Raw genomic sequence first — 27,878 nt, 5'->3', positions numbered from 1 at the left:
TTATTGTAGAGTTTGTTAAGTTTAATTTTACAAATCACATTGGTTTAGTCAAAACTATAATTTTTAATTGTTTCACTCATAAACATAAATTTGTAATTTCAATAGTAAACATCTTCAATGATAATAATGGATGACAAAATACATCAAACTTGCAAATTAGGCTAAAATCAACTGAACAAGACCTATAAAATCTAGCTGACTCAAATCCAAATATAAAGATCGACTCATACTTAATTTATTCCATCTTAACTCGATTCAAGCTCTACCAACAGATAATAAAAAATCAATATACAAAGTAACAACTAAACAGCAAGGGAAAATAGCCCTAATGGATGAATCCTGCCCCATTCATTTTTTACAGTTTACTCTGAAGCTTTCCCAACTGTGATTGCCTGGCTGTGACTCCTTGGAGATACTCCTTCAAGCTGTGCGACTTAGGTATTATGTCATGAAGCTGAAGCCCGTCTGTAAAATTCAATAATGCCGACTTGTGACACTTGATTCTTAACTTCATGCCCACTTTTTGGTAGGAGTATATCCATTCAATCTCTCAACTCTCCCACTAAATCCTTCAAACTCTCTCATTTACTCTCATTCTCATTCTCATTCTTTCAATTCTTAATACTCTCTCAATCTTTCAATCAAATTCTCTCAAATTTAATTAAATTCTTTATTTATTTTTTATTAATTCCAATTTCTATTTTTATTATACAATTCATAATTAATTATAGAATTTATTCCTATAATTAATTTTATTTATTATTTATTTATTATCTTTCATAATTAACCATATAATTTATTTATATAATCAAATTTATTTATTATCAAAAAATGGCAAATAGTGGAAATTCTTTTGATAATAAAAGATTTAGTCAATATTCACATATATCAAATGTAAATGAAAATCAATTTATAGATGATTTTTCAGCACAAGAAAGTGGAAGCCACTATGTAGAGGTGAAGCAGCAACAACAACATCAACAACAGGTGGAGATGGAACAACACTCCCAAAAAATTCTACCTCCGATATTTTCAAGATTATGTGATATCTTTCCAATTCTGGAATGGTAGAGTTGACATGCATCAACCTTTCTAACATTAGCAGCTATTGCTAAACAAGTCCTAACAGCACCAGTGTCAACTGTCGCAGTAGAACAAACTTTTAGTTAAGGGAGCAATATATTGGATGAGAGGCGATCAAGTTTGGCTCTGGAATCTATTGAAGCCCAAGTATGCGTGGACGATTGGACAAGAGCCGAATTACGCCAACAAGATATAAAAGTGGACTTCAATGAAGAATCGCTTGATTTAACTACAGATAGTTCGATGACGGAAAATAATAGTCAAGATAGCGAAGGTGAATGATAAGGTAAGGAGGTACTGCCGACTATCGGATATGCAAAGGTAAGAGAACTACGTAAGCTTTGATTCTTCTAAACTCCAAGAGAATACATATGAAGCTTAACTGAAAAATTAAGTCTAAGTCTTTCTTTTAATTTTCAATTATTGTAATTAATAATTTAAAAATTAAATCAAGATTGTGTATTAGAATTGACGGTTCAACGTCGGTTTCGAACTAAGGTCATGAACCAGAACCGTCGGTTTTAAACCGTGGTCATGAACCGGAACCATCGATTCCGAACCAATTACAAACCGTCCTATTACGGTTTTGGTTCAGGGTTCTTATTTTTTTAAACCATGAATCGACGGTTTTGAACCAAAACCGTCGGTTCATGAATCGTGGCCAAGGCTATTTTCAACTATTGAATAGACTTTGAGAGCACATTCGTCCAAAAAAAGTACTTGTAATCAAGAATCTAATGCTTGTTATAAAAAATGCATTTACTTATGACTTGTGATAGTAATTTTCATAGACTTGTAATATCAAATAGTAGGACATTGTTGAAACTTGTGAATTCAAATAAGTAGCCATCCAAGCCCGATGCTCTCTTGTGGAATCAATTCAACCAAAATCTCTCCAATCCCATAAGCTATCTCAATGGGTGGGAGTTTTTCTTGTTAGAAAATTTTTTGGTATGTGCTAACATTAATTATAATTTTGGTTTAATAAAATTGGATAATTCAATAATTCAATAACAATTTAAGTAATCAATAAAAATAAACTCAATATAATTAAACTGCTGGGTGGATAACATTAATGTGAATATTAAGATTTATTAGACTTTATGTTTTCAGTAGTGAAAGACTTCATACTTGTAATTGTTAAGACTCAAACCAAAGTTTAGTTGGTTAGGAATATGTACCACATAGCACCAGGTCATAATTTTTTTTTGCTGACTATTTTTTTAATATTTATTTAATCTATTATTTGTTTGACCATTGATGAGACCAATCAAGACTTAGACTGACCCTTAGACTATGTTTACATTTGATCTAAGTTTGAATACATTGTACTCACATTGAACTTATGAATTACAAATATATACAATACTAGGTTAAAAAAAATGTAATGAAAAATCTAAGGTTTGGTATAAACAATGCATTTACTTGTGACTTGTAACATTAATTCTAATAGATTAATTGTGACATGGAACAAAAGAAAAACAGTGTATTAGACATGGAGATGGAGTCATTAACACTTGACTTTGAATAAGCGTATAATAAATTTATACATAGCAAATTAAGTATAATTTATGGGAGACCTAATTGAAGAAAATAAATAGAGTAGTAGTTCTTCTACCTTCATTCAATTTTTTCTAGAGAACCTTGAAAATAAAATATAAATATACAAATATTTTAGAGATTTGTAATTAGAGTTTTTGTGTAATCAATACAAATAATAAAAACTAATAGGAGAAGAAGAAAGAGTTCTTTGAAATTAGAAAAGTGTAAATATTCTTATTATCAAAATATTTAGGAGGCCCAAAGACTATTTCACACCCAAGGTTGGATGAAATGGTAATTTTTTTTATAAAGTTTTACAAAATCAAATTCTCATCCAGTATCTACTTTTGTTAGTGAATTTTATTTGATTTTTTGGCAATTATTCTACTTATCTGGTTATTCTTTTTTTCTCTAATGATAATTCTTTTTTCTTTTACAACTATTTTTTCTTCTTTGACATGTTTCAACGACTAATTTAAATAAATTGAATTCAAACTCGAACTAATCATTATAGATTCAAATTGAACTTGAGTTGACCATTATTCAGACTCGACATAAATCCACCCTTCATGGGTTCCAGATCACGTCCGTGGTAGTTCGACCATGAAGGCCAAGGTGTAATCAACTATATAGCCATGACAGTGAGTTGTGTTGCCACTCCAACACAGTGTATCGTGCCTAGAGACAGGTTGGCCTACTAACTTGTCAAGGCTCGCAGCAAGACCTAGAGCTCCTTAAAACATACCTTTGCGAGCCCTTATTGAGTTGACCTACAAAATTATATAATATCTTTTTTGGAAAATTTTAATTATTTATTATTTTTTAACTAGTCATATTGGATCAACCAGTAGACTTTGCCTTAAATCCCCCAGCACAACGTGGATGGCTTACAAATCATATCCCATGAGGCCAAACCGAAAAAGAAGGACCTGATCTAGGCAATGGGTTGCCTTGAGCCCTTGCCATGTCTATTGCTATAGAAGCACAAGTTATTGTAGAGTTTGTTAAGTTTAATTTTACAAATCACATTGGTTTAGTCAAAATTTTCTTTTTCTATTGTTTCACTCATAAATATAAATTTGTAATTTCAATGGTAAATATATTTATTGATAATAATGGATGTTAAAATACATCAAACTCCCCGATTGGGCTAGAATCAAAGTGGGCTAACTCTGAACAAGACCTACACAATCTAACTGACTCAAATCCAATTATAAAGATCGACTCATACTTAATTTATTCCATCTTAACTCGATTCAAGCTCTACCAACAGATAATAACAAATCAATACACAAAGTAACAACTAAACAGCAAGGGAAAATAGCCCTAATGGATGAATCCAGCCCCTTTCATTTTTTAAAGTTTACTCTGAAGCTTTCCCAACTGTGATTGCCTGGCTGTGACTCCTTGGAGATACTCCTTCAAACTGTGCGACTGAGGTATTATGTCATGAAGCTGAAACCCGTCTGTAAAATTCAATAATGCCGACTTGTGACTCTTGATTCTTAACTTCATGCCCACTTTTTTGTAGGAAATAGAGGAAGGAGGAAGATCAGTAACGATGTCCAATCTGTTTTCAATGCGCAGGAGATGAAGATTACTGAGTGCATTGAACACTTTCCTGAATCCTTCGTTTCCAACCTTGGGGCTGGCGAAGACAAAGGCCGTGACCACGCATGCTTCCTTCGAACCTGTGCGCTTATTGTATTGATTGGTAACTATATCAGTTGCGTTCAATGTTGCAAGAGCTGCACCGAGACTGTGACCTGCTACTGTTATACTGATTTCCTCTTCCCTGTACTCGGGCTTGTTCACCAGATTCTTAACAGCATTCATCACCTACGTAAATGTACCATAATAGAAATACATATAAAGAAAAAAGAAAATGAAGAAATCAGTAAATTATTTTGATTTAATTAAAACTTAAATAACTTAATGTGATACCAATATAGTTCATGGGTTATGATTTATGTAGACAAATGTTTATTTGAACTGAGGCTTGGTTTCCTTTTGAAAACCCAGATACAATAGTTTTATGCATTAAAAGTTGTTATTCAGAAAGTTCCAGCAGACACATCAGAAATGTTTCATGAGAGGACGACAGGTCATTGTAATTTTATGATGTTTGCATGCGACATCCGGAATTCCTGTAATCTTAAACTGCTTAAATTCAGCGTTTCTATAAGGTATATGTATATCCTGCGCACTGAAATGATTTTATTTTATTCATGCAAATTCATCTTACGTTCTTACCTGGTCTCTAGCACTCAAATTACTGGAGGAGGGTTCAGTACTAGGCGATGTGTAGATTGAGAGAAACCCTTTGTGCACTTGTGGATCATGGCTATTCCCAAAAATCTCAGAAGCTGACACTTGATCGAATTGAGCATTCTTGAACCACTCAGCCGGAGAACGAGTTCCTCTCCAGCAAATCAAAATGTCTCTTCTTCCCAGCACTTTCTTTCCTTCATCTGTGGCCACAGCAACATACCCAAACCACGCAGACTGGTCCTTCACCATCCAGTCGATCCAGGAAGCAACGTCTGAGTTTGCAAAAATATAGTCAGTCACAGTGTATAATTTCCCAAATGTACCTGTTTCAATGGCAGCTTCAGAAAATAAGTCTTCCATTGCATAAGCTGGACGTGTTTTATCTTCTGAGTTAACCGAATCATAAATAACTTGAACTCTTTCACCATAGAGTTTTATATGGTTTCCCAGATTGCTGTTCAGAGGTTTCAACAGACCCTCCCAATTCTTCTCGCCACTAAGCTTCTTCCAGTTCGCCATCTCTCTTCTCTTCGTTTTGCTTTATCTTGCTGTGGGGAGACACTCATACTACTGCATGCCGTTTATAGAACAAAGGGAGCCTGGAACAGAATTAGGCAATCTTTTGGTCTCATGATTATATTATTTAGGAAATAAGCAATCTTTCGCAATTAAGAAAATTTGCGTTTTCTTGTTTTTGCCGTGCTTTTAATTAGAAATATTAAAAGTTCGGTTCGCCTAATAGAAATATATGTATTTATATATATTTTGTTATCCCATCATATAAAAAATTTGGATTAGAATTAATAAGAGGTATTGAATAAAAATATGATAAAATTTCCTCTACAGTATTGTGTCTTCTAAGAGGTCTTACTCTCTCATCTAGAGTAGTTTGCTCCTAACAATTGGTGCTCTTAAGTCAGTCCAAAGAATACTAGCCCATGAACAATAATTAACCTCCAATTCACGACATAAAATTTCTATTATAAATAAAATAAAGCTCATTTAATCAAACTAATTATAAAGTTGTTGACATATCTACCATTAGATTTCTTTTCTTCTTTATCTATCACGACCTTAATCTAATGGAAAATTTCAAGAAAAAGAAATCATCTAAATTGTCTAGGGAAAAAGTTATGAAAGTCGGAATAGGGCCGACTGATGAAGGTGTGGAGAAGAATATTCCAACTCTTCTCCTTCCATAATTGGCTGAATTAAAACTTATTCTTCAAGGTTTGGAGAAAACAAAACTTAGGCATGCAAAATCAATGATATTAAATTCGGACGAAAGACTTCTACAAATTAATTGTTTGAAAATTTAAAAAAAAAAAACCTGTAATCAAGAATCTAAGGCTTGGTATAAAAAAATGCATTTAGTGATGCATTGTAACAGTAGTTTGAATAGACATATTATCAAACAGTAGGATATTATTGAAATTTGTAAGTTTGAATAAGTAACCAACATGACACCTTTCCATGTAATTAATATAGTTGATATGACACTAATATTCCTTTGCGTGTTGCATGATATTTTCCGCCGTTGCTTTCAAAAAGCAGGGTTACATCAGTTGGTAGCTTTAACAAACTTTTTACTTTTTTTTTTTTGGTTCTGTGGATCAAGTTCAAGTGAGAGTCAGTTCCTTTCTTCCCTTTTAATCTTTTTAGTCAGACAAGATCATCATGACTCTTTTAACTTCAGATTTAGATGCCTTCGAAACGATCCAGAATCACATTCTTGGAACATAATTTTCATATGCCACCATCCTCGATCAGATAAAACATTATCCCTCGATTTTTTGTTTCTGCTAAAACAGTTCATGTGTTGATCACTAATATCTTCGAAAATGGTTTTCATTAAAGGAAAAGACTTCCATACATTTGTGAACGATATCATTACATAGTCTTTATGGTTGCAATATGACTTGTAACACCTTTTTAAATTACAAGAACTCTACAGAAGCACTAAAGCATCCTGATCTCTTCTTTATATTCAACTTATCATGTTTCTATCATGCATTCATACTTTTTTGCACTATTTTGTCTAACATATTATAACTCATCCATTTTCATACACATACACATAATATACATATCACAAGTCTGCAACAATCATACCAGTAACTTATTCTTTCAAACTTATAGATCTAACTATAGTTCTACATGGTTTAACTTGTCCCATACACCATAATACAATCATGATACTCATTATACAACAATCTAACATCTGAAGATTGATTTTGTTAATTGATGCATCAACATGAACGACATAACATATAATTCATATCATTATTCACCACATTGTACTTATTAAAACATTATCCTACTTACTTGGTTGCCTAGCGTGAAGGATTCGATGTAGCTCTTTTCTTCTTCTTTTGGACTCACCGAAAGACCCACTGATCGCCGAAATCGCACACTGTAGTCACACTCACACAAATTTCTCTCTAAATGCAGATTTATGGATAAGAAAAAAAAACTTCTCTTATAGGAGATAATGTGTTTTTCTTAAATATTTTTTCTCACACCTATTTTATATGGAGAAACTTTTTCTCACACCTAGGCAATGTGAAACTTGTGAATTTGAATAAGCAACCACTAGAGCTTGCAGTTCTTACATGGAATCAACACCCCGACTATTTTAAGGAGTGAGATTTTCCCTCACAATTAGAGGCTCGCAGAAAATGCACCACATAACATTAGGTCACAATTCTTTTTTGTTGCTTATTGTTTTAATATTTATTTAATTTACCATCGGTCAAATCAATCAAAATTCCAATCAACCTCTTGACTGAGTCAATGTCTAATAAACTTGTAACACTAAACAATAAGACATTGTTGAAACTTTATTAATTTGAATAAGCAGCCATCTAAGCTTGAGTGTAATCAATATCAAACTATTTTAAAGGCTGAGACAACTCAGTACATGTCACTGTTAAGACTCGAACCAAATTCATTTGGTAAGGAAAATACAACACATCCAATTAGATCACAAATCTTTTTTTTTGACTATTGTTTAATGTTTATTTATTCTATTATCGGTCAAATGAATTAAGACTCAGACTAACTTCTGGACTAGGTCAATACCTAATTCGAGTTTGAATTCATCATTTTTACATTTAACTTATGAATGACAAACATGTATAAAATTCCAAGCTTAAAAATGAAAACATTGTAATGCAAAATCTAAGGTTTGATATGAAAAATGCATTCACTTATGACTGGTAACATTAATTCTAATAGTTTGTAATATGGAACAAAAGGTCAAAACAAGTATAGTAGACATGGAGATGGGGTAATTAACACGTGACTTTGAATAAGCAATATAATAAATTTATACATAGTAAATTAAGTATAATTTATAATGAAAATTTTCTCCATCATCTACTTAGTGATTTTTTTTTTCTGTTTATTTTAACATTTTTTTTCTTTTTAATAATAAGAATAATATTATGTATATTTATTTTAAATATATATTTATATATATTATCATATAATTAAATATTATTTTATTATTAATTCAAAATTATTTTATTATATAATGATAAATTTTAAATATATATTTATTTATATACTTAAAATAAATACACATAATTTAACTATTATAATAATTCCTCTTAAATTAAAAAACAGGTTTAAAATTTTAAGGTATATATATATATATTTATTTATTTATTAAAAAAGTCAATTATAATTTAAAGTTTGGACTTAATTAAAAATTAATTTAAGTTAAATTGAATTTAGATATTTAAATTAAACTTAAATTTAAATATTTAAATTAATTTAAATTTATCTGGTAAAAATAAATTCAACCCTTTTAACTGATTTGATCTGAGTCCAAGCAGTTTTGCATCGAATCCAGCATCTTGTATGATTTAACTTCATATTATTAACTGAACATTTCTGGGGTTGTACTTTTAAGACATTGGATTTAAAAAAGAATGGTTTTATGTTTGACCAAATTCTTATTAAACAACGAAAAAATAATTAAGTCAATACCAGCCAATCTAAGAATTGGCACTAAATTTGGTTTGATTAATATAAAAAATTAATTTTATTATCGATTTAATTAAAATTTATTAAAAATTGAGTTTGATTAAATGAATTAGTCAAAAAATAGATTTTATTAGGTTTGATTTTTAAATTTTAATTATTTTTAAATAATTTAATTATTATTTAATTATTTTATTATTTTTTGATTGAATAGATTAAATTATAAACTAATAAAATAATTAATTTGATAATTAATTTGATTTTAAAAATATTGCAGCACGTCCTTGATCTTTTCTCTCATGTGGGAAGATAATCAATTTGACAATTATAAACTAATAATATAATTGTCCTTATTCTTGTCGATTCCGGCAGCATACGGTTGCTCTTGCCCCCATTAGGGAAGCTTTTTAAATTAACAAATGAGATCACTTTTTTCTTGCCTTTCTTTGTTAATTGCACTCCAGGTGACCTCGTAGAGCATCTGATCATGGCGTGTTGATGAGATATAACATAATCTTATTTTACCTTTTGTGAATGACAATAATGAAAACGCCAAACCCAACCACTTTTCAGAATATGAAATAGAAAAGAACAACTCAAACTCTGTCACTAAGTAATTGGGGCATAAAAAGACCTTCATGTTTCTTCACCAAATTATTTTCAAATGTTTTTCACACCCAAACTATACTCAAAGATAATTTTTCATGTTTTTAAATATGAGAAGTTTAATTTCTCATTAGTTAATTTCACTTATTTATTTTTCTTGACCGCCACTACCATAAACACATTCTCATATTTGTCTGCCATCAGTCATTGGATCAATGTCGCCATCATCTTAGTCATTTGCCTATGGCTTTTAAAATTGAATTGGACTGATTAGTTTGATTTATTCAACAAGGTAGAAACTCGGATGTAACCTGATCAATGAAAAAATAATAATTTTTTTCTAAACTTTATTATTAGGGTTTTAACTCAAGACCTAATCTTTTAATTTTGAGTATGTATAACGTCAAATTAAATTTATTTATATATTTAAATGATTCATATTATATATTTAATGATTAATTATACAAAAATATTTTGAATATTATTTTTAAACAGTTAACTGAGTTGAGTATCGATCAAATGGTCTAATCATTGATTAATTAGATTGTCCTTTTCATAAGGTCGATGTCCGATTTAGTTCTAAAAACACTAATTTGGTCTATTTTTGTATAAATTATTAATCTTAAAGAAAATATAATGAAAATTATAGTGAAACTAGAGTTTAAGATAATCTATTTTCTTAAATCGTTCAGTTAATTGTTGTTATATTTCTTTTCTCAGTCGCCCCAACCCTAGTTTTACTTTCCCAAAATACCTATTTAATCTCTCTAATTTTTCCATCATTAATTCATGGATGTCTCTTCAAAAGGTTATCAAAGAAATGTCTGAATCTATGAGGAATTAAGAATAAATTGTTGTAACTTCACCTCTGTTCGTTGAAGCCCTCGTTATGGTTGATAGAAAACTCATTTTCAAGGCCACCTAATGGATTATCTCCTACCATCCCTTCATCATTGTCACAAACCCACTGTTGAACAACCGATCTTCCTCCTAACCAAAACCCATCCGTTTCTTCACTAAACACACAACCACTAGGAGTGGATATGAATCGGACCGATCTCAAACACTCTTTAATTAAATTTGATTCGAATTTGTTGAGTCAAAATTAAGTTCAATTGGAATGAATAATGGTTCAATTCGATTCGGTTTGAATCTGACTTGAATTTGTAGCTCGGTTCGAATTCATAACTCGAATTTAATATTCAAATTTGTGGCTTGATTTAGTTTTTGTCAGAAATATTTCTCACCATCAAATCAGATCTCTATACAGGTTTTGAATAAAAATAATACTGTTGGGAGATATATTTCACGCCATAACTTCAGAACTCCATACATGTTTGAATAAAAATAATATTGCTAAAGATAAAATTAACCAAATATATATAACAAACAAAGACATAAGAATACTGCTAAAGGTGAAATATGGTGCACCGATAAGAACAACACAAGGGTGTGTAATCGGAGTTGAACTCTTTCCCAGTGAATTAGAGATAGTTAGAAGGAAGATCCAAAGGAAAGAGATGGTAATTGATTTAAGCTTCAAGATTGTTTTCGGTCTCATAATGGATGCTCAGAAAGAAGATAACTGCAAAGTAGACTGGAGAGAGAGCTAATGCCATGTGAAAATGGCTCTGTGATTTATTTGATGGTTTTGTGATTTGTTTGGGTGAAAGAAAGAGACAGAGAATACAAGAGAAAATGCCTTAAGGGGAAGGAGAAAGATGCAGAGTGTGTGACCAAACAAAGAAGACAAAAGAGCTGAGTTATTAAACGGGCACAACTTTTAGCCATTCAAGCCAGCTAACACAAAGCCATTACTCAGATAGGTGATGAACTCATGAGTCAAATCAAATTGAATTTAACTTGATTAGAATTTGACCTGTTGTTCAAGTTCCTTTTTAACAAACTCAAACCAAGCTGCAACTAGCCATGCAACATTTGCTGAAGTGACAGTAGGACTCACTTCGTCTAATAGAAACAGTGCCTGATTTTACTTCACCTCCGCCTAAATGATTTTCAACAGAACATATTACATAAGCAGTGACAGTACTGTTTCCTTTTATCCATAAAATATTTAATGAGGACAACATTGAAAGACTACGAAAGATCAGAGCATGGATTGTTTCATGATGGTAAGCAATATATAGTTTTAGGGGGAAGAACTATTTCCCACTCAAATTTTAATTTAGTCTCAAAGTCATATACACAGAAGATGAAAAACTCAAACTTTTATTCATAGTCAAACTCTTGTTAATTTTTTCTGTTAATGAGAAGGGTAAAATAGTCATTTTACTATTTATATTAAAAGTTATAAAGTTTTTTTACTTTCCATCCCCAGGTTTTAGAAACTAACATTTCACCTTTATCAAAAGTTTTTAAACTTTACAAAATAAAATTTTCACCCCCACATCTAGGGTTTCCATATTTTTCAAAACGTAGCCGCCCCCTATAACTTCAAAAACAACAGTTTCAGCCCCACTCTTCAACTTCATCTTCCGACGTCGTCTCTGGCGTCATCTCCAGCCTCCTCCTTCTCTTGGTGGACAACGACGTACGATGAGGAGATGAAGATCTCTTCATTGCACCACCGTGAGAAGAAGAGATTCGTCGCATGACTCAGATGATGAAGGACGATGCTTCATCATCCTTTGTAGCCTGAGAAGGGAGATCAGTGGAAAGAGTCTGCCGTCAATGGTGGTCGAAGAAGAAAGCAAACCCTAGAGGAGAAATATAAACTTTTCAAACATTGAGGATTGGTTGAAATATTAGTTTTAAACCTAGAGGGGGAAAATGATAAAAATTTTGAAGTTCAATATTTATAGATAAAATGAAGATTTTACTTCTGTCTTTAATTGAAAATTTGGACGGTCGTTTGACCATAAGTGGGAGGTTAGGTTTTTCATCTTCCGTGGGTGTGACTTGAGGTTGGGCTAAAATTTGGGTGGGAAATAGTCCTTTTCCCATAATTTTAATAAATTCTATATAATTTTAATAAATTTAGTATTCCAAGTTGGATTTTTATGAAGAGATTACTGCACAAATTAAGAAGAAATTGAAAGACATTGACACAATCCTAGTTGCGCAAAATATTGATGCATGCATTAATTAATGGTTACCAATTTTCCATGATTCAATAATACAAACTAAAAATCAAAGGGGAGAAGCAACATTAGCATCCAAATTTCGGAGCTTAACAATAGTGAGGGAGACTTTCAAAATAGATGTTTTAATTATTTTTTTTTTGGTCATAAGTAACGTTTAAACTGGGATTGTGAATTATCCTATAAGACCTACCAACAAAACGATGTTATATTTATCAAGTAAAATAATTAATTAAAATACAAAATAATTTTATAGGATGTTAACTTTTTTAATTCTTAGAGGATAAATAAAAAAAATAAAATTATAATGTTCATTAATCGAAATTACAATTGGATTTTAATTATATTATTTATCCATGGTAGTCAAATCACGTATCAAATTGTGTATTAAAAATTTAATTTTACATATCATATATTGAATATCAGTTTGTATCGAATAATATAACTTTAAAAATAAATAGAATATTAATAAAATAATAAAAAATCTAATTGACACATTATCATTTTGAAAAATATTACAAATACTCTTGAAAATTTAAATTCTCTCGTATGAATCTTTATAACATCATCATTTTCTCTAAAAAGTATATTGATATGTGTTGATAATATGTATTGTATCGTATGATGTCGTATTAATTCAATACATATCATAATACATATTGTTTTACTCTTACATCATGTCGTATCGTATAATACTGATAACTATGTTATTAACACTTTGCGGGTATTTGGTTTAGATAATGTTTTATTACTAAAATAGAAAAATTACCTTGAAGATATATTACTGAGAAGATGACTGAGTATAAATGATTATTACGTTTAATAAAATTTGATAAAAATGGATGGTACAAATAATTAATGTGTTTGGTTAACGGTAATAAAAGAATATTGATAAATTATTTTACTTAAATGCCCTTAAATGTAATTATTTTTAAATGTTTATTATTATTTGTTATATTAATTAAAAATAAATTTATTTTTGTATTAAAAAATTAAAAAATAATAATATAATTATAACAAAATCAAGATTACTTTGATAATCTGATTATCACCTATATTACCTATCTCGTTAGCATTGATAATAGAATATTACTATAATATTTTATTACTGATAAATCAAATAAAATAATATAAATAATAAAAAATAATTATCAAAATAATCTTTAAAAATCTTCAACCAAACGCCCTTAAGTCGCCGACTACATTGTCAACCTTTAAATAAATGTCCTACTCTACAACTATGAGATAGACTAATTTGCCAATCAGAGCTGCAGAAAATTAGTTGTTCAAATGATCAACAGGCAAGCTGCAAAAAATTTATGTTAGAAAACCACATGGGCAACAAAATTGAATACTAAACGTCCACAGTCAACTCACATCAACGACGTTTGTGTAGTGGGGCAACCCCTCATTAATTTAAATTATATAAAAAATATTAATATAATTCTTGATATTGCAAACATACTTTTTAGGGTTTATAATTTCTTAGATTTAGTTTTTATATTTTATTTTTATCCATAGTTGACTTCTTAAGTTTACCTTTGGTTACACAACCACTTCAATATGACATAAGGGTTTGTATAATTAGTTTGGTATGGTTAAATGGTTGTTTTTTAAATTAAATTAAAAAAAATTTTAAACCAAACAAAATCATTTTAGATTTCAAATCGAAATAAATTGAATTAAAAAATATAGTTTAATCTGGTTTAAATTACGGTTAAAACTATAGTTATCAGTATCTTATAATATATAATATATATTTTATAAAATTATATAATACAAATAAAAAATTATACGTGTTATGAGATATATTAAATTAATACGATATAATTAATACATTACACGATACATATTATCAATACAAATTAATACATTTGTTTAGTGATAATGATGGTAAAGGTGTATATAAATATTTTTAAAATGTTAGGAATTTTTTAATATTTTTTTATTTAATGATATGTTAATTATAATTTTTTATTATTATTTTAAATAAAAAATAAAATAATGATATCTAAATGACAGAGTGGACAAAAGCAGTTGAATATGAATTGGAATTCTACCGATTATAAAAGTTGAATTATTGAAAAAGTGAATGCATCATGTGGTATAGAAGACAAGAATAATGAGAAGTATGAAATTAGGGCATATAGCCCTTCAATTGTAGGGTTGTCTATGTAATATTCCTAAATTTAATAAAAGGGCAATTTAGTCATTTAGTTAAATGTTTGAATAAATATATGTATGTTTATATATATAAGGCACTTGTTTAAGAGATTGCATATGGGAAACGCATTCCTTTTTCCCACCAATTGTGCACAGGCATGACGCACTCTTGCCATTTATGTTGGATTGAGTAACGCCTGTTGGACATAATTCTCCTGGAAGACGTTTCGGAGGGATAACTGTATAAAAGAAAAGAGGCAGTTTTCTGAAGATCTCTCGGCTGGGTTTTCTTATTTGTTTCCTTTGCACCAAGAAAGGAATTCTTACTTCATAATTATTACATTGCCAGCAACTTACGCAGCCAAAGAGAAAGAAGAGTCTTCCGTTCGCCGGTCAGAGAAAGAGGTCTTTGAGGAGATTACTGCCACGTGAAGACGGACGTCATCGCCGAAGGAGAGGTAGGCTTTTGATCCACCCTTCCCTGTTGCAATCTGTGTACTGTAAAACTAGTTGATAATTTGTTGCGTATATATATATGCGCGTGTTTTGTGTGTGCGTGTGTGTGTATATATATATGAAAGTTTCCAGAGGCTCCATTATTATGTTTGTGTATATATATAAAAGGAAATAGACATACGAACGCATCGTGAATTCGGAATTGATTAAGCGGTGATGATGGATTGCAATATATTAGTTGAAATAATCTCGTATAAATTGATGAAGTCTGATTCGGTGCTTAGGCATGTAAAGAAAGAAAATCTGAGAAAGAATGTCAGAAAGAAGAAAACGTAGACGTTTAGTTGTTAGTTTTCTGCACTTTCAGTTTTGATGATACCGATTTTCATATTGCTATATGCGTATATGCATTTGCTGATGGTCGTACGTATTACGTGGCTGTGTGATGATATTTCTGAAGGATTAAATAATTATATGGGTGCTGGTGTTGGTTTGTATGTGTGCGCACTCGTCGGATGGGCTGTGCACCGGTCGGACGTGCAACAAGGATGCCCAAGTAGGTGTTGCACACCCCAGGCAGAATAAAATCTCCAGAAACTGGAGTATTCTGGCATGGCGAAATTTTTGGGTGGAAATTGAACTCTGCATTGCATGCCAGCCATGCATTGGCTGATATGCTACGTGCACGCCCACAGAAATTAGGATGCACTTGCACCATTTAAGCTATTTCTTATTGGGTTGGGATGCCATGTGCGCAGCCACACACATTGTGGTGCACCTGCACCAAGTAAAAATCCACACCAAACAGCCTTCAATGCATTCATGTCAAGTTTTTTTATTATTTCTTTTTTTTATGTTCAAGTTCAAATCTTGGGAAGGCAATGTTGGCATTACTTATAAAACGAGGGGATCGATTTAGTGCCTATGTGATGATCTCTCATAACCATCAAATTGTATTTGGTGATTATCATTATTAAAAAAAGAAAATTTTACATAAATAAATAAATTAAATAATTACCATTAAAGGTCCGTTTATAGAATGGGATGTTATAGTCTAACTAGGGTATACCTTATTATTTAGGTTGAGTTCATAATTTCCATGTGACAGCACAATATTCGTTGGAGTACCCCTTACCATGACTAGCTTGAAGACATTGCTTCGACAGGATAGCTTTCAAAATAATCAAGGATCTCACTAAGTGTGCAAACAAGCCAAGCTTTTTGCGGCTTCACTCATCTATAGTAATTTGAGCTCAATTTTTGAATTGAACTTAAGTTTGATGGGTGTGTATTTAGTTTTGGTTTTGGCGAAAATTTAAGTTTTAATAATTATTGTAAAACTGCATTAAATCCTGCACATAAAACTATTCCAAGAAACATATTAAAAAGAACATTATTTAGTTTATATAAAAAGTAAAAGAGAGAATTAATTCAATTTTTTACAAATTTTGATAGACGTGTATCTATATGTAGTGATATTTGAAGTGACCATTGACAAGTTTACTTTTATATGAGTATAACTTATCATTGGATAAATGATAATTTTCAATTACAAAAAAAAATTTAGCATTTAGGGTGTTTGATGACCGACATACTACAGATAATAATTATAGAATAATTAAAGGAATATTAGAAGAATATAAATTACTTTATAAAATTTTTTCAATTTTATTTGATAATGCACGTTCAAATACTGTCTCAATAAATGATTTAATTAATATTTGCAAACCTAATTTAGGTGATAGATTTTTTCATATTAAATGTGCATGTCATGTATTAAATTTATGTGTACAAGATGATTTACATTGTCTTAATAATTATATTAGTCCAATAAAAATAGCAATTTCATTTTTATGGACACATCCCCAAACTATGAAAAAATAGGGTAAATTTTGTAAACAACATAATAGAAGACCAAAAAGATTTCATAAAGATATGTCGACTCGTTGGAATTCAACATATGAATTACTCAATGAGTCTTTTGATTATAGGGATTTATTATGCTCATTTATTTCACAACATGTACTACAAGTTACATTTTATCCCCAATATTGGAATATTTGTAAAATAATTTTAAATGTATTAAGAAATTTTAATAATACAACTTATACTTTAAGTGGAGTTTATTATCTCACTTCTCATTTATTTTTAAATGAAGCCGTTAATATTATTGAGGCTTTACAAGAAACCGAACAAGATATTATTCTACAATAAGCTATTTTTTTAATGAAAACAAAATGGTTAACTTACTATAAAATAATTCCAAAATTTTTCCTTGTTGCTTGTTTTTTTTTATCCTAGATTTAAATTAGATGGTGTCATAGATTATTTGACATTATTTTATGAATGTTTGCAATTAGATTGTGATGATGAAGTTAATATTTCATTAACTATAACTAACATTATGAATTTAATTAAATAAATTTATGTTGAATATTCATTAATTTATGGTAACCAAAGTGGTTCTTCTTCCTCTCTACCACTTATTGTCCCATCATCAGTCCAAAATATGAGTTATGGTGATCATATTATGATGCAAATGGGCAAAAGACCTAAAGAAACATTAGGCTCCACCTCGGAGTTTGATATTTATTTAACTACTATTTTTAAGTTTGGTGACAGCAATATATGTAAAGACTTTCTAATTCTAGAATGATGGAGTCGACATGCATTAACCTTTTCAATATTAGCAGCTATTGTTAAACAAGTCCTGGCAGCACCAGTATCAACTGTCACAGTAGTACAAGCTTTTAGTCAAAGGGGTAATATATTGGATGAAAGACAATCAAGTTTGGCTCTTGAGTCTATTAAAGCCCAAGTATGCGTGAACGATTGGACAAGAGCCGAATTATGTTAACAAGATATAAAAGTGGACTTCAATGAATAATCGCTTGATTTAACTACGGATAGTTCGATGACGGTAAATAATAGTCAAGATACTAGAGGTGAATGATAAGGTAATGAGATACTGTCAGCTATTAAATATGCAAAGGTAAAAAACTACGTAGACTTTGATTCTTCTAAACTCCAAGAAAATACGTAAAAAGTTTAATTGAAAAATTAAGTCAAAACCTTTCTTTTAATTTTCAATTATTGTAATTAATAATTTAAAAATTAAATCAAGATCATCTATTAGAATTGATGGTTCAATGTCGATTCCAAACCGAAACCGTCTGTTCCGTACTGAAACCGTGAACCAAAACTGTCGATTCTGAACCGGTTACAAACCGTTATTTTACGATTTCGGTTAAGGGGTCCTTATTTTTTCGAACCGTAAACCGGTGGTTTCAAGTCGAAACCACCGATTCATGAACTATGGCCAAGTCTACTAACTAGGGTATACCTTATTATTTAGGTTGAGTTCATAATTTCCATGTGACAGCACAATATTCGTTGGAGTACCCCTTATCATGACTAGCTTGAAGACATTGCTTCGATGGGATAGCTTTCAAAATAATCAAGGATCTCACTAAGTGTGCAAACAAGCCAAGCTTTTTGCGGCTCCACTCATCTATAGTAATTTGAGCTCAATTTTTGAATTGAACTTAAGTTTGATGTTGATTAATTCAATGATCATACGATTTGGTTTAAACAAAATATAAATAAATTTTTAAAAATTCAAAATCTTATAAATATAACTATAAAATCTTATTTTTTAACTTTAAATATATAAAATAATTTATAAATATATAAGTTATTTACTTACAAGTGCTATTCAACTTGTTTAAACCCTTAGATCACACTCGACATATATATCTTGTATACAAATTTTTATTTACATTATATATATATATATATATATATATATATATATATATATATATATATATATATATATATATGTTTAATAAATAAAGATAAATGATATGATAAGAAAATATTTACAATGTGTATGTGTAATAATAGTATTTATACAGAAAAATCCTCATATTTATATATATTTTTTAATTAATAACACGTATATCATATTGGTGTGCCTATTTTTGATTGTCATTTTATCATATTCATTTTCATATGACAGTGTAGAATAAATAAAATCTTATATGACATAATTTTATTGAATAAATGAATATAATATATAATTTATGTAAATAAAATTTGGTTATTTATGAATACTAATTAATGTGTTATTATATTATGAAATTAATTTAATTGGTTATATTATCAGTATTAATTCATTATTATATAATCATATATAGCTTCCAAAGCACAACATTTATTCAAATAAATTAAAAGAAAAAATAATATTTGAAAAGGGTGAGCTAGAATTAACTTAAATCTGTGCATGCATACATGCATGCTTTATATATAGATAGTTCCGATATTGTTTACAAAATACTTCGTTTGTAAACAATATCAAAACTTTGGTGAAATTCATTTCATAGTCATAAATAATATAATTGTAGATATAAATTATTAAATTATGAGCAGTTATTTTTAAGGCACTATCTCATAAACTCATCATAATTATCTTTATTAATTCATCATCATGCATAATAGTAACAAAATTGTGGCTTTGGTGTAGCATTATATACTTTTTGTTCATGTAGGTAAATTTGTATCGTCAAGAAAATATTTGTTTTTAAAACTAAAGAAAAAAACAAGTTTAAAAAGTAAAAGATGATGGCTGAGCGAAGAATCTAAAGTGTGGTCCTCATCATAAATAAGGTAAGGTAAAGTAGTGTCGTCGGATCTCGAAATCTTGTGCAAAAGATTATGATTCACACATTGTTTATCTTGCTTTGGTTAATGGCCTTAATTTGACAAAGTGTGCGAGACTGGCTTCCATTTTGGATTTTAGAGGCATGGGTCGATTTGATCCTAGTTAAAATTGGGTTAATTTAAGTTTGGATCAAATTTAAAATATTTATCTCGAGTTTAAATTTATTTAAACTATGTATAATATCATCTGAAAATTGTTGATAAGTGAAATGAACAATATTATAGTTCACTATATAAATAATATTGCTAAATAGACAAATAAACAGATTTTAAATCCAATTATCAAATTAAAGCTCTAATTTGATATTAACTCATTGAAATCCAAGTAGCTAGGATTAAGTCCACACATATTTAGAGGTGTTTTACTGTTTCATGACTTGGTCATTCTTCACGTATAAATATCATAGTGCTGGCCTTAGAGAGTACTCTCCACACTTGCAATTACAACTTTCTTTCCAAATTTTCCCAACCCAGGTAAGTCTTTCAACCTGTTTCTCCTTTTTTCAGCTGATAGGGTTTTATTTAATTAACTTTTGTATCTCTTCTAGGGGATGTCTAATCTTAATGAAGTGAGAATTCCCGTCGTATCTCCCCCGCAACAACAGGTTGGTCTGATTCCATATTACGCGACAATAAATCATTGCATGTTATATTATTTTATACTTCCATTGTTTGAGCATTAATTAATATATATAATTCATATCATTATGAAACTTCTCAGATAATGCAGCAGCTGCAGGAAATGCTTCAAATGAAGGAAAATATGAGAATAGTAAGATTTTATATTTAAAGATGGACTTGTTTTAGCATCCTTAAACATCTCTTCGGTACTTCACCACAAAAACTTGTTCTTGTGTTTCAAATTGCACAGATGATCAAAGCGTAAATGAAGACCCAATTAAAACATTGTACAAAGCGGCATTGAAAAATGACTGGGAAACAGCTTATGATAAAGTTTTCAACAGAAATCCGGCGAAAAATTCAAAATATTTAACACCTAGGATATCTGAAAATGGGGGCACCGCACTTCACATTGCAGTTGCAGCAGAGTCCTTTACTTTCGCCCAAAACCTTGTAAAATACATGAAGAAAGACGATTTGGCTATTCAAAATAGTGACGGCGATACTGCATTTTTTCTTGTTGCTGCATACGAAAAGGTGGGAGTTGCCAAGGCGATGTTTAGGAAGAATAATTATCTACCAGGTATACACGGCCGTAGAGTCCAGAAGAAGTTACCGATTCATATCGCAGCTCAGTATGGCTGTGAAAAGATGAGAGAGTATCTTCAGGGAGTAACGAAAGACATGACAAAACAGGACAAGGAAAAATTAAAGGAATATCTTGGAAAATACTTGTTTGGTAAGCATAAACTATTCCCCCCATTCTGATTGCTTATTCACTTCTTCTCATGTTTATTTTGATAAAATAATTTATTAATTATCAAAAAAATTATTTTTTTTAATGGTTTGTGAACTTAGTAAATAGGTTTATATAAAACATGTGAGAATGCAAATTGTAACATTCTTGGAAAAAATTTCACATTGATTAAATATGATAATCAATTCTAGTCAAGAATTGTAACTCAATTATATTGTTGTCCTACCATATGAACCATTTAGAATTAATAAGAGGTATTGAATAAAAATATGATAAAATTTTCTCTCCAGTATTGTGTCTTCTAAGAGGTCTTACTCCCTCATCTAGAGTAGTTTGCTCCTAACAATTGGTGCTCTTAAGTCAATCCAAAGAATACTAGCCCATAAACAATAATTAACCTCCAATTTACGATATAATATTTCTATTATAAATCAAGTAAAGCTTGTTTAACCAAATTAATTATAAAGTTGTTGATATATCTATCATTAGATTTCTTTTCTTCTTCATCTATCACGACCTTAATCTAATAGAAAATTCGAAGAAAAAGAAATCATTGAAATTGTCTCTGTAAAAAGTCATAGAAGTTGGAATAGGGCCGGCTGATGAAGGTGTGGAGAAGAATATTCCAACTCTTCTCCTTCCATAATTGGCTTAATTAAAACTTATTCATCAAGGTTCGGAGAAAACAAAACTTAGGCATGTAAAATCAATTATATTAAATTCGGAAGAAAGACTTCTACAAATTAATTGTTTGAAAATTAAAAAAAAAAAAAACTTGCAATCAAGAATCTAAGGCTTGGTATAAAAAAATGCATTTAGTGATGCATTGTAATAGTAGTTTGAATAGACATATTATCAAACTGCCAAAGGACTATTTCCCACCCAAGGTATGCGCATTTTTCAAGTTTTTCCTTATTAACTTTGAAAATCTCATTTACCCACCCGTGCACGGTTAAAACTAACAGTTTTAAGAGTAAAATCATCATTTTGTTTGTATTTTAAAAAATAAACTTAAATTTGATTTAAGTTTCCCCCCCTAAACCCTAAAAATTAATAATTTCACCCCAACCCAAGTTTTAAAAAACAGCATTTCCCCTCTAGGGTTTCCAGTTTTCAGAGTGTGTTTTTTCAATGTTGTTTCTTTCTCTCTGGTGACCTCCAGGCCATAGCTCTTCCTCTCCAACACGGTCTTCTTCTGACGGCTCTCCTGGGAGAGGTGATTGGACGAAGACGAGTTGTCTTTGTCAAGACGAAGACGAGTCGTCTTCGTCTTTGACAAAGATGAATAGTCTTCGTCCAGAGATAAAGACGAGGTCTTCGTCATCAAGGAAGACGAGTTGTCTTTGTCCAGACGAAGATGACTCGTCTTTGTCAATCACCACTCTTAAGAGAGCCATCAAAAGAAAACAGTGTCGGAGAGGAGGAGCCATAGCCTAGAGGTCACTAGAGAGGAAGAAACGGCACCGAAAAAAAGCACTTTCAAAACTAGAAACCCTAGGGGTGAAAATGCTTTTTTTTTAAACTTGGGTTGGGGGTGAAATGATTAGTTTTTAGGGTTTATGTGGGAAATAATATAACTAACAAACTCAATTAATTTTAACAGTTCATGGGTGGGTAAATGAGATTTTCAAAGTTAAGGAGAGAAACTTGAGAAATGCGCATACTTTGGGTGGGAAATAGTCCTTTGGCCTTATCAAATAGGAGGGTATTATTGAAATTTGTAAATTTGAATAAGTAACCAACAAGACATCTTTCCGTGTAATTAATATGGTTGAAAATTTCTATTATAAAATCAAGTAAAGCTCATTTAACCAAACTAATTATAAAGTTGCTGACATATCTATCATTGGATTTCTTTTCATCTTCATCTATCACGACCTTAATCTAATGGAAAATTCCAAGAAAAAGAAATCATCGAAATTGTCTAGGGAAAAAGTCATGGAAGTCGGAATAGGGTCGGCTGATGAAGGTGTGAAGAAGAATATTCCAACTCTTCTCCTTCCATAATTGGCTGAATTAAAACTTATTCATCAAGGTTCGGAGAAAATAAAACTTAGGCATGTAAAATTAATGATATTAAATTCAAAAGAAAGACTCCTACAAATTAATTGTTAGAAAATTAAAAAAAAAAACTTGTAATCAAGAATCTAAGGCTTGGTATAAAAAAATGCATTTAGTGATGCATTGTAATAGTGGTTTGAATAGACATAATATCAAACAATAGGACGTTGTTGAAATTTATGAATTTGAATAAGTAACCAACATGACACATTTCCCTGTAATTAATATAGTTGAAACTGTTAATTTAACTGGAGAGACTTTTTCTCACACCTTGACACTAACCATTAGAGTTTGTTGTTTAACAAACTTGACAATTAGAGGCTTGTGGAAAATGCATCACATAACATTAGGTCATAGTTCTTTTTTTGTTGCTTATTGTTTTATTATTTATTTAATTTGTTATTGATCGAATCAATCAAAATTTAGATCGATCTCTTGACTAAGTCAATATTTAACAAACTTGCAACACTAAACAATAGGACACTATTGAAACTTTGACCTTATTAGTCGAATCAATCAAAACCGATTACACTTTGACCTTTACGGTGTCTAAATCACATCTATGGTAGTTCAACCATAAAGGTCAAAGTGTAATCAGTGATATAGACATGACAGTAAGTTTTGTCAGCCTAACTTCAATACAATGTATCATGCCTAGGGTCAAGTTAACCTACTAACTTGTCAAGGCTTGCGGCGAGATCTAGAGCTCCTTGGAACGTGCCTTTGCAAGCTCTTACAGAGTTGACCTACAAAATTATATAATATTTTGTTCAAAATTTTTAATTATTTTTTTTTTTAACGAATCATATTGGATCAGCCAGTAGACAATCCCCCAGCACAACTTGGATGGCCTACAAGTCGTGTCCCCATGAAGCCAAACCCAAAAAGAAGGACCTGATCTAGGTAACGGGTTGCCTTGACCACTTGTCATGTCTATTGCTATTGATGCAAAAGTTATTGTTGAGTTTGTTAAGTTTAATTTTACAAATCACATTGGATTAGTCAAAATTTTCTTCTTTCTTTTTTTTGTGTGTGCTTCACTCATAAATATAAATTTGTAATTTCAGTGGTAAACATCTTCATTGATAATAATGAATGTTAAAATACATCAAACTCACAGATTGGCTAGAATCAAAGTGGGTTAACTTTGAACAAGACCTATAGAATTTAACTGACTCAAATCCAATTATAAAGATCGACTCATACTTTACTTATTCCATCTTAACTCGATTCAAGCTCTACCAACAAATAATAAGAAATCAATATACAAAGTAACAACTAAACAGCAAGGGAAAATAGCCCTAATGGATGAATCCAGCCCCATTCATTTTTTACAGTTTACTCTGAAGCTTCCCCAACTGTGATTGCCTGGCTGTGACTCCTTGGAGATACTCCTTCAAGCTGTGCGACTCAGGTATTATGTCATGAAGCTGAAGCCCGTCTGTAAAATTCAATAATGCCGACTTGTGACTCTTGATTCTTAACTTCATGCCCACTTTTTTGTAGGAAATAGAAGAAGGAGGAAGATCAGTAACGATGTCCAATCTGTTTTCAATGCGCAGGAGATGAAGATTGCTGAGTGCATTGAACACTTTCCTGAATCCTTCGTTTCCAACCTTGGGGCTGGCGAAGACAAAGGCCGTGACCATGCATGCTTTGTTCGAACCTGTGCGCTTATTGTATTGATTGGTAACTATATCAGTTGCGTTCAATGTTGCAAGAGCTGCACCGAGACTGTGACCTGCTACTGTTATACTGATTTCCTCTTTCCTGTACTCGGGCTTGTTCACCAGATTCTTAACAGCATTCAGCACCTACGTAAATGTACCATAATAGAAATACATATCAAGAAAAAAGAAAATGAAGAAATCAGTAAATTATTTTGATTTAATTAAAACTTACATAACTTAATGTGATACCAATATAGTTCATGGGTTATGATTTAGGTAGACACATGTTAATTTGACCTTAGGCTTGGTTTCCTTTTGAAAACCCAGATGCAACAGTTTTATACATTAAAAGTTGTTATTCAGAAAGTTCCAGCGGAGGAATTTTTGTTACTGTGAATTTTAAAAAATCTATGGTTTTCGAAAGCATGACACATCAGAAATGTTTCATGAGAGGACGACAGGTCATTGTAATTTTATGATGTTTATGAATTCAGAAAGCATGAGACATCCGGAATTCCTGTAATCTTAAACTGCTTAAATTCATCGTTTCTATAAGGTATATTTATATCCTGCGCACTGAAATGATTTTATTTTATTCATGCAAATTCATCTTACGTTCTTACCTGGTCTCTAGCACTCAATTTACTGGAGGAGGGTTCAGTATTAGGCGATGTGTAGATTGAGAGAAACCCTTCGTGCACTTGTGGATCATGGCTCTTCCCAAAAATCTCAGAAGCTGACACTTGATCGAATTGAGCATTCTTGAACCACTCAGCCAGAGAAAGAGTTCCTCTCCAGCTAATCAAAATGTCTCTTCTTCCCATCACTTTCTTTTCTTCATCTGTGGCCACAGCAACATACCCAAACCACGCAGACTGGTCCTCCACCATCCAGTCGATCCAGGAAGCAACGTCTGAGTTTGCAAAAATATAGTCAGTCACAGTGTATAAATTCCCAAATGTACCTGTTTCAATGGCAGCTTCAGAAAATAAGTCTTCCTTTGCATAACCTGGACGTGTTTCATCTTCTGAGTTAACCGAGTCATAAATAACTTGAACTCTTTCACCATAGAGTTTTATATAGTTTCCCAGATTGGTGTTCAGAGGTTTCAACAAGCCCTCCCAATTCTTCTCGCCACTAAGCTTCTTCCAGTTCGCCATCACTCTTCTCTTCGTTTTGCTTTATCTTGCTGTCATGGGACACTCATACTTCTGCATGCCATTTATAGAACAAATGGAGCCCTGAAGAGAATTAGGCAACCTTTTGGTCTCATGATGATATTATTTAGGAAATAAGACATCTTTCGCAATTAAGAAAATTTGTAGTGTTTTTTTTTTTTAAAAAAAAAATTTCCCTATCACATTTACGGTCCAGGTTCAATTTTTTTTTATTGGATAAAATAAATTTTATATCTTTATATCGAAAAACACTTAATTTTTAGTATTTTTAATTACTAATATCAAATTAATTATCTTTTTTTTTTTTTAAAAACTTCTTTTGTGTTTTTACTTTTCGCCATACTTTTAATTAGAAATATTAAAAGTTCCATCCGTTTAATAGAAATATATATATTTTGTTATCCCATCATATGAACCATTTAGAATTAATAAGAGGTACTGAATAAAAATATTATAAAATTTTCTCTCCAATATTGTGTCTTCTAAAAGGTCTTACTCCCTCATCTAGGGTAGTTTGCTCTTAACAATTGGTGCTCTTGAGTCAGTTCAAAGAATACTAGCCTATAAACAATAAATAACCTCCAATTCACGGTATAATATTTCTATTATAAATTAAATAAAGCTCATTTAACCAAACTAATTATAAAATTTTTGACATATCTATCATTAGATTTTTTTTCTTCTTCACTTATCACGACCGTAATCTAATGGAAAATTCCAATAAAAAGAAATCATCGAAATTATCTAGGGAAAAAAGTCATGAAAGTCGGAATAGAGCCGACTGATGAAGGTGTGGAGAAGAATATTCCAACTCTTCTCTTTCCATAATTGGCCGGATTAAAACTTGTTCATCAAGGTTCGTAGAAAACAAAACTTAGGCATGTAAAATCAATGATAATAAATTCGGAAGAAAGATTTCTACAAATTAAATGTTAGAAAATTAAAAAAAATAAAAAACTTGTAATCAAGAATCTAAGGCTTGGTATAAAAAAAATTCATTTACTTATGCATTGTAATAGTAGTTTGAATAGACTTAATACCAAACAATTAAGACATTGTTGAAATTTGTGAATTTAAATAAGTAACCAAGGTGACACTCTTCCATGTAATTTATATAGTAGAAACTATTATTTTAAGTGGAGAGACTTTTTCTCACACCTTGACACTAACATGTAGCCTATCTCTCAACTAATGTAAAACTTGTGAATTTGAATAAACAACCATTAGAGTTTGTTGTTCTTCCATGGAATCAATACCCATCTATTTTAAGGGGTAAGATTTTCCCTCACAATTAGAGGCTTGTGGAAAATGCACCACATAACATTAGATCATAGTTCTTTTTTTGTTGCTTATTGTTTTAATATTTATTTAATTTATTATTGGTCGAATAAATCATAATTCAGATCGAGCTCTTGACTGAGTCAATGTTTAATAAATTTGTAACACTAAACAATAGGACACTGTTGAAACTTTATTAATTTGAATAAACAACCATCTAAGCTCTAGTGTAATCAATACCAAACTATTTTAAAGGTTGAGATTTTCCCATACAATTAGATACTTGCATCTAGTCTCTTTTTAAAGGGATATGAGACAACTCAATAGATGTCACTATTAAGACTCAAACCAAATTCGTTTAGTAAGGAAAATATAACACATA

The 27,878-nt window shown here is 30.8% G+C and overlaps 2 protein-coding genes and 1 long non-coding RNA gene across 6 annotated transcripts; 1 reads left to right on the top strand and 2 right to left on the bottom strand.

Annotated features, from left to right (window-relative positions):
• Positions 1–329: 329 nt before the first annotated feature.
• On the bottom strand, positions 330–26,229 carry LOC123226871 (phospholipase A1-IIgamma-like). Of its 2 annotated transcripts, XM_044651410.1 has the most exons (3): positions 25,664–26,229; positions 24,835–25,184; positions 330–488 (listed from the first exon to the last, which is right to left on the bottom strand). In XM_044651410.1, exons 1-3 carry the CDS (start codon positions 26,198–26,200, stop codon positions 356–358), a joined length of 1,020 nt encoding a protein of 339 aa, XP_044507345.1. In that variant the 5' UTR covers positions 26,201–26,229; the 3' UTR covers positions 330–355. The 2 variants fall into 2 exon arrangements, with proteins under 2 accessions (XP_044507345.1, XP_044507344.1); XM_044651409.1 differs by lacking the exon at positions 330–488 and having other exon boundaries at positions 24,425–25,184.
• LOC123226872 (phospholipase A1-IIgamma-like) lies at positions 3,837–5,467 on the bottom strand. Its single transcript, XM_044651411.1, has 2 exons — positions 4,879–5,467; positions 3,837–4,464 (listed from the first exon to the last, which is right to left on the bottom strand). Exons 1-2 carry the CDS (start codon positions 5,413–5,415, stop codon positions 3,982–3,984), a joined length of 1,020 nt encoding a protein of 339 aa, XP_044507346.1. The 5' UTR covers positions 5,416–5,467; the 3' UTR covers positions 3,837–3,981.
• On the top strand, positions 20,416–25,262 carry LOC123226873. Of its 3 annotated transcripts, none has more exons than XR_006504401.1 (5): positions 20,416–20,536; positions 20,653–20,703; positions 20,803–21,291; positions 24,188–24,784; positions 24,877–25,262. It is a non-coding gene; the product is annotated as an uncharacterized LOC123226873 (long non-coding RNA). The 3 variants fall into 3 exon arrangements; XR_006504403.1 differs by having other exon boundaries at positions 20,418–20,536; positions 24,689–24,784; XR_006504402.1 differs by having other exon boundaries at positions 20,419–20,536; positions 24,708–24,784.
• Positions 26,230–27,878: the final 1,649 nt, after the last annotated feature.

The sequence above is a fragment of the Mangifera indica genome, chromosome 10 (assembly GCF_011075055.1).
Source record: "Mangifera indica cultivar Alphonso chromosome 10, CATAS_Mindica_2.1, whole genome shotgun sequence".
NCBI classification, from domain to species: Eukaryota; Viridiplantae; Streptophyta; class Magnoliopsida; order Sapindales; family Anacardiaceae; genus Mangifera; species Mangifera indica.
This window is presented reverse-complemented; position numbering and strand designations above follow the sequence as displayed.